Consider the following 7,605-nt stretch of genomic DNA (forward strand, 5'->3'; position numbering starts at 1 on the left):
GAGGAGCAAACGGGGCGCCCTCCAGAGATGGGGGGGGGGGCAAGCTGCACCGGGCCGCACCGGCTCACAGGGCACCTCTGCCTCCCCGAAATGTGGGCTTGCATTTTCCCTCAAGCTGCACCGAGTTACATCTCCATCACGGGGCGCCCCTCTGGAGCCAGGAGGAAGCCGTGCTGGGGCACCGGCTTGCCCTCCTCCCCCCATGCCGGGCTCCATAGCATACGAGTGGCCAGTCACCGCCGCTGGCTTTTCCCTTAGATGCCGTGCCCCCGCGGGCTGCGGCTTTGGCCATGGGGGGGACCCCCCGTGAAGAGGGTCCAGTGCTGGGAACTCTCTCTGCCCCTTACCGGGCTCTCTCTCGCCGTGCCTGGACGGGCTTGCTTTCCATTCTTGGTGGGACCGACGCCGGCACCACGTCTCCCCGGCTTTCTCTGCCCCCGTGCCCCACCGGGCAAACTTCGCTTCGGGGGTTCCACACTTCGGCAGTGGCCGGCGCCAGCCACTCGTCAACTTTTTTTCTTTTCCCCTCTTTCGTTGCCGAGCCCGGGCTGGGCTCCGGCTCACGGACGAGCGAAACCCATCCAACACCGCTGAGGGTGCGCCAGCGGCCGCTCCAAACCGCCACGCCTTTGCTCGGCCCCGCGGGTCCCCTCTCTGACCCGGGGGAAAGCCACCGAGAAGCCAGACGGACCCCTGCCCAGCCGCCTGGCGGGTGGCTTGGAGCAGCCGCTCGGCAGCGCTGCCCTGGGAGTGCTCGGCGTCACTCGTTCCCTCATATACGGAACTGGAGGGCCGTCAGCTCCGCGAGCGCACAACCAGCCGACCTCCGCCCAGCGGCAGGTCGCAGAAATCACGCCGGCTTGTACGATGACGTAGGCGGAGGCAGAGCACAACAGCGACCCCTTGGCGACAAGCGCGATCTCCGCGGAGAGCACGTCTACTCGCCGAGGGAGAGCACGTCTACTCGCCCAGGGAGAGCATGTCTACTCGCCCACTCGCCGAGGGAGAGCACGTCTACTCGCCGAGGGAGAGCACGTCTACTCGCCGAGGGAGAGCACGTCTACTCGCCGAGGGAGAGCACGTCTACTCGCCCAGGGAGAGCATGTCTACTCGCCCACTCGCCCAGGGAGAGCACGTCTACTCGCCCAGGGAGAGCACGTCTACTCGCCCAGGGAGAGCACGTCTACTCGCCCAGGGAGAGCACGTCTACTCGCCATGGGAGAGCACGTCTACTCACCGAGGGAGAGCACGTCTACTCGCCCAGGGAGAGCACGTCTACTCGCCGAGGGAGAGCACATCTACTCGCCCAGGGAGAGCACATCTACTCGCCGAGGGAGAGCACGTCTACTCGCCGAGGGAGAGCACGTCTACCTCCCGGCTGAGGGAGAGCACGGGGGGGGGGGGGCAAAGACAGGCGGCAGCAGCTTTGGTGAACTTCACCCGGGAGGCGACCGGGGCTGTCCCGGGGCAGTCCCGGGAAGCCGGCGTCCGGCACAGGGAACCGTCAGCTGCCGGACCGGGGCGAATCCCCGCGGCCACGGCAGAGGTGTGGGCTCGAATACAGCCGGCAGCCGCTTCGGTGAACATCACCCGGGAAGCAGCCGGACCCGCACTGGGTCCCAGCGCCTTGGGCTCCCGGCCCCCTACAGATCCGGCGACTCGTTCGCGGGCGGCGGGGGGAGGCAGTGGAGGGGGTGCGGGGAGAAGCGGCAGCGGAGGCGGAGGGGGTGGGGGCTCGAAGTCAGCTGGCAGCCGCTTCTGTGAACGTCACCAGGCCGGTGACCGCGGCCGTTCCAGGGCCGTCCCGGGAAGCCGGCGACCGGCACGGGGTCCCGGCCGCGGCCGGACCCGCACTGGGTCCCACCGCCTCGGGCTCTCGGGACGGTATGGATCCGCCGACTCGTTCGCCGGCGGTGGGGCGAGGCAGTGGAGGCGGTGCGGGGAGAAGCGGCAGCGGAGGCGGAGGGGGGGCGGGGGGGATGATAGTGGCGGGGGGCGGGGGGTGCTCGAAGGCAGCCGGCAGCCGGTTCGGTGAACATTCGCCGGGGCGGGGGGGGCGACCTGTCCGTGCCCGGGGCAGCCCCGGGAAGCCGGCAGCCAGCACGGGGTCCCGGCAGCACCTGTTCCCTGCCCTGGGACTTGCCGTGCCCGGCGGCCGGTTGCCGGGTGGGGGGAGCGATGAGAGGCGGGGCGCAGCGGCCGGGGCAGCGCCGGGCGGCAGCGGGGGGCGGGGCGGGTGGGGTAGGCGTCGAGCGGCAAGCCCTCGGCTGCAGCGAATGTTCAGCGGTGCGGGGGGGGGGGACGGGATGACACGTTGGGGGCGCCGAGTCCGAGCCACCCCCGGCCCCAGGGGCGGCCGGAGGGGGAGGCCGGTGCCTGGTCCTGGGAGCTGCTGGGCGCCAGATGGCCAAGGGATCCCAAGGTGCCCAAGCTGCCAGAGCACTCAGGTCTTGCCCCAGCACAGAGGCTCAGTGAGAGAGGGTGGAAGGGAAGAAAGAGCAGCTGAGGACAGCCGAAGCTCTGGGGCTCCCTGTCGCTGCTGCTGTGCTGGGACTCTGCCCCTCCACCTCTGCACACAGGCACTGCCCTGAAGCTCCACAGAAGCCTTAGAGGAGGGAACTCAGAGAAACAACTTCCTGCAGGGTCCTTTATTGTGTTGAACACACAGGGAGCACAGCTCCTCATGTCTGCAGCCTCTGGGTCACAGCAGACAGGCCAAGACTGAATCAGATATGGTCTTGAATGATGATATTTCTGTGGTGTGGTTGGCTGAGATTACCCTCAGCTAACTGGGGTAAATTACCGAAAAAAACCAACAACCCAAACCCAACAACCTCAGAAGTTGGAAGCAAAATGAAAGTTCTATTTACAAAGGGTGAGCAAAACTCCAGAAGTATAAAATGCCATGAAGATGTACAAAATCTTTTGACAGAGATTTACAATTCAAAGCAATACAAGTACCCCCTTGAATTGTTCCAAACCCCCCTGCGTGGCCCAGAGGGGCTGCTCACAAACTCCTTCACCACTTTCCCTTCCCTCTATCTTTGCAGACAAAATGAACCAGCAGAAGGTCAGGAAAGAGACAAGGCAGCAGTGCACAGCAGAGACACAGAGCAAAGAAGTGAACGTGAGAGTGAAGAGTCTGTGCAGCAACCAATGGAATGAACAGAGACACAGCTGTTAGTATTCTGCTGTGGCAAATCCCCAACTACATTTACCTGTCACTCAAAGATCTCCAGAAAGTTTCTGCTCTGGCTTTGCAATTAGAAACTAGGCTAAAGTGCCAGCTCCAAACCATGACACAAGGGAACCACATTCTTACAAAGGAAATACCAGCAGCAGCCAGAGCTCAAGCAGCCAGGCTGGGCCTGCACTGAGTGGCATCAGAACTGCTCTGCAGCAGAAGACAAAGAGTTTATTGCTTCTGAAAGCATCCAGGGATCAGTTTGCTCAGGGCAGCCTTAAGCTCCTGGTTCCTCAGGCTGTAGATGAGAGGGTTGACTGCTGGAGGCACCACTGAGTACAAAACTGACACCACCAGATCCAAGGATGGGGAAGAGATGGAAGAGGGCTTCAAGTAGGCAAAGGTGCCAGGGCCAAGAAAAAGTGAGACCACAGCTAGGTGAGGGAGGCAGGTGGCAAAGGCTTTGTGGCGTCCCTGCTGAGATGGGATCCTCAGCACTGCCCTGAAGATCTGCACATAGGACACCACAATCAACACAAAACAGACAAAGAATAAATAGGCACTGGCTACAAGAAGCCAAAGTTCCCTGAGGTAGGATGTGGAACAGGAGAGCTTGAGGATCTGGGGGATTTCACAGAAGAACTGCTCCACAGCATTTCCCTGGCAGAGGGGCAGGGAAAATGTATTGGCTGTGTGAAGCAGAGCATTGAGAGACCCACAGGCCCAGGCAGCTGCTGTGAGGCAGACACAAACTCTGCTGCCCAGGAGGGTCTCATAGTGCAGGGGTCTGCAGATGGCAACGTAGCGATCATAGGACATGGTGGTGAGGAGAAAATACTCTGCTGAAATGAAAAAGAAAAACATAAATAGCTGAGCAGCACATCCTGCATAGGAAATGTCCCTGGTGTCCCTCAGGGAATTGGCCATGGACTTGGGCACAGTGGTGGAGATGCAGCCCAGGTCAGTGAGGGCGAGGTTGAGGAGGAAGAAGTACATGGGGGTGTGGAGGTGGTGGTCCCAGGCTATGGTGGTGATGATGAGGCCATTGCCCAGCAGGGCAGCCAGGTAGATGGCCAGGAAGAGGCAGAAGTGCAGGAGCTGCATCTGCCTTGTGCCTGGGAATGGCAGGAGGAGGAAGTGGGTGATGGAGCTGCTGTTGGGCATTTGTGCCCTTTGTGCACAGTGCAGTAGCCAAAAGGCAAAGGCAGTCACAAGTCAATGGAGCACAACCAAAGCCATTTCTCAGCCCCTGATCCAGAGACTTAAGTTTTCTTTTGGAGGACACCTCCCTCCAGCTCTGTTGCTGGACTCATTTGTGCTGACTGAGCATGCAAGGAAGAGCAGAGACTCTGCCTGCTTCCTGCTGCTGAGTCAGTCCTGCTCTGCAGCAGGGGAGTGGTGGAGGCAGCAGCAAGGTCTGGTGTCCACTTTCAGAGGAAAGAGTCCCAAAGCAGAAAGGCTTCTCAGCATCTCCCAGTGCTAAGGAGAGAGGGTAGAAAAAGGCAGTTCCTGAATGTTTTAGGCTTTTGTACTCCAGCTGTCCACATCTCACCCCCAGAGTGGTCATGGCTGTCACAAGTTCTCACACACAGCATTTCTGCTGCCCTCAGGGGGAACAGAGAGAGCAGAACCCTGCAAGACAAGCAGCTGCCTGTGGCTCAGAGCAGAGTGAGGGGAGCTGCTCTGGCCATGCTGCCACTTCCCCACTTCTCTGGGCTTGTGCCCTGCTGAGCTGGAGGAGATCACACTCCCATGTCCCCCTGAAAAGCCACCAGACCCTGCTGAGAGCAGAGGGATCCACCACAGACCACTCAGTGTCTCAGCACCACACTTCCAGCCCAGCACACTCAGGGCTCACTGCAACACCCAGTGGCATTCCCTCTCCTGTGGCAGCTCTGCCTCTGCTGGAGCTCTGGCTGCAGAGGAGGTGCTTCACGCCTTGGAGCCCATGACCCTGAGGGCAGAGGCTTTTCTGGGGGTGGGGTGGGAAGAAGAGGCCTAGGGCTGTGCTCAGAGGAAGGATCTGGCCTGGAGGGGACCAGATGGAGATGTCTGAATGCTCCCTCCCACAACATTGTTGGGTTCAGTTTCATTCCCTGATCTGATCCCTGCTGCCTGGAAGTTCTCACCCTGGCAGGAGTGTGCTGGGTGATGGATTTGCCCTGCTCACAGAGCCCAGCCCAGCCCCTCTGCACTCACCTACAGAAACCTGCCTGTTTGCAGGGCACTGGCCAGAAGCATCCTGATGAATGCAGCCAGGGTGCTGCTGCTGCTGTCCACAGGCAGAGGCTGAAGGCTCTTTAGGAGGCTCCCAGCAGACCTCCTGACCACTCCAAGGTACACCTCCCCAGTTTCAAGGACTTGTTCCAACTTGAATGGTCCTTTGCTTCCTCTCTTTCACTCCCCACTTTCCCTTGTCCTCAGAATAGGAAACTGCAAACACAGCCTCAGGAACTCTTCTCTCTTTAGAGCAGACCCTGCTTGGACCTTGTCCTTGAATCATCCCTTTGGAAGTTCCCTGCTGCTGAGCTGCAGCTGTGAGCAGCCCTGATGCACACAGCAGCCTCTCCAGAGCAGAAGGACTCTGCCCCACCCTGCCCTGCTCTGCACTGCCAGGGGTGGCTCCTGCCACCCACACCTTCTCCCCACAGCCAGCATCAGCTGTGGCTGTGCCAGCTTTAGAAGATGCCTCCCAGAACTGCACCTGCACTGCCCTGCACTCACAGCCTCACAGTGTCAGTGACTGCAGTGACTTCTCCAGTAAGCTCTCAGCATCCTCCCAGTCCTGGCCACCTCTAATCTCTATCTGCCTTCCTCATCTCTCTGAGATCCTCTGGCAGTGTCCTCAGCCCTGCTGTGCTGTGCAGAGGAGCTGCTCCTGGACAGAGCTGTCTCCTGAAGTGCTTCCTGCTTCCCAGCAGATCCCTCCAGTCCAGGAGCCTGGCCTGGCTCAGCACAAAAGGACCAGCCCAAGGCATTTAAAGGAGCCCTCTGGTGGCTTTGGTGCCAAGTCCATGATCCTCAGAGACTGAGAAGCTGATGAAACCTCTCCAGAAGTCAAAGTCAGATTCAAACTCTGAAGTTTCTTCTACTCTTAATGGGTCCCAGTGAAGCATACTGGGAAAGTGTCCCCAGGGTCTGGTTAGAGCAGGAGAGAGTGGATACAATGGAAGCATCACTGGAGGCACTGAAGCATCTCCAGGCTGTGGTGAGAGCAGAGAACTGAGGCAGTGCTGACAGGTCAGGACAAGCAGCTCAAGGTGGCTCTGCTGCTGAGGAAACCTGGAGGGGTTTCATTGATCCAAAGGGCCAAGCCCTGACATCCAGCCCCTGGCAAGGCAGATCCTGTCCCTCACCTGTGGCTCTGGGCTCTGCTGGGTGCAGTGGGGTGTGAGGGTGAGCAGTGACCAGGGTATGACTTGTCAGGTTTTGCTGTGGTTTTTTGCTGAAAAGGAATGAAATGTTCCTTTAAAAATACTTTTTATCAGATGCTTTGTACAACAAAAACCTCTCCAATTAGCTGCAGAAATCTTGGCAATAATTAGAGGTTCAGCAGTATTTAATGAGCCCCATGGAGTATTTGGGGCTGATGACATCATCCTCAGGTACTGCCAGGAGACTCTGCCAAGGTACTGCCAAGAAGCCTCTCAACAAGTCCAAGGCAGAAGAAAACTCCAAAGTACCTTGAAGCACTGATTGGCCTCACTGAGGCTTGTTACTGACAAAGGCTCCCCAGGGACTCGTTAGAGCAGCTTGTTAGAGGCCAGGATTGCAGGGAGACAAAGGCAAAGTACAGGACAGAAAAACTTGCCTTTGGTCTAAGAAGCAGAAAGGCCAAACCCTGACCACTGCCCTTGGACTAGAAGAACCTCAAAGCCTCAAAGCCAAGTTTCTCCTCACAGGCCTTGGTGGCAGAAGCAACTGCCAGAGCCAAGGGGACAAAGACCAAGGCCTCTCAGCCTTGCCAGAGCCCTTGCCCATCCTGACTGCAGCCTCTCCTACACTGTCCCATGCCTGCAGCTCTTTCCCTTCAGTCTGCTGACACCAATCCTGCTTCCCCATCCAGCTCTGCCCCTGCCATTTCCATCCCTTCCCTGAGCTGTTTCAGCTCTCTCTGCCATTTCCCGACACCTCTGGATGGCCTCATGCATAGCAGCTCTGCCCTTTGAGGGACATTTCTTTGGCCTCTTCTCCACTCTGAACCTTTCTAGCTGCACTTTGTGGAGGTTTTGGTCTTGTAACACACCCAAGGAGAGTTCCATCCTCTCTGAAACCACCCTTCAGCCATGTGCACATTGCTATGGCAGTGCTCTGAACCCCATTCACTAGTCTGAAGCAGCCCAGGTCCCTCAGCCTCTCCACAGAGATGTCAATCCCCATCCTGGAAAGTCTCCTCTGCAGCCTCCCCAGTTCCTGGCTTC

At 58.9% G+C, this 7,605-nt stretch overlaps 1 protein-coding gene across 1 annotated transcript; it reads right to left on the reverse strand.

The window, feature by feature from the left end:
• Window positions 1-1,371: 1,371 nt before the first annotated feature.
• Window positions 1,372-4,348, reverse strand: LOC137457101 (olfactory receptor 14A16-like; the record flags this gene model as incomplete). The annotated part of the gene is made up of 2 exons (XM_068168907.1): window positions 3,431-4,348; window positions 1,372-1,758 (listed from the first exon to the last, which is right to left on the reverse strand). Coding segments are annotated over exons 1-2 (1,305 nt in total), but the record flags the coding sequence as incomplete, so codon positions are not given.
• Window positions 4,349-7,605: the final 3,257 nt, after the last annotated feature.

This window comes from Melanerpes formicivorus, unplaced genomic scaffold, assembly GCF_026170545.1.
Source record: "Melanerpes formicivorus ecotype bairdi unplaced genomic scaffold, bMelFor1.0.p_v2 SCAF_159, whole genome shotgun sequence".
NCBI classification, from domain to species: domain Eukaryota; kingdom Metazoa; phylum Chordata; class Aves; order Piciformes; family Picidae; genus Melanerpes; species Melanerpes formicivorus.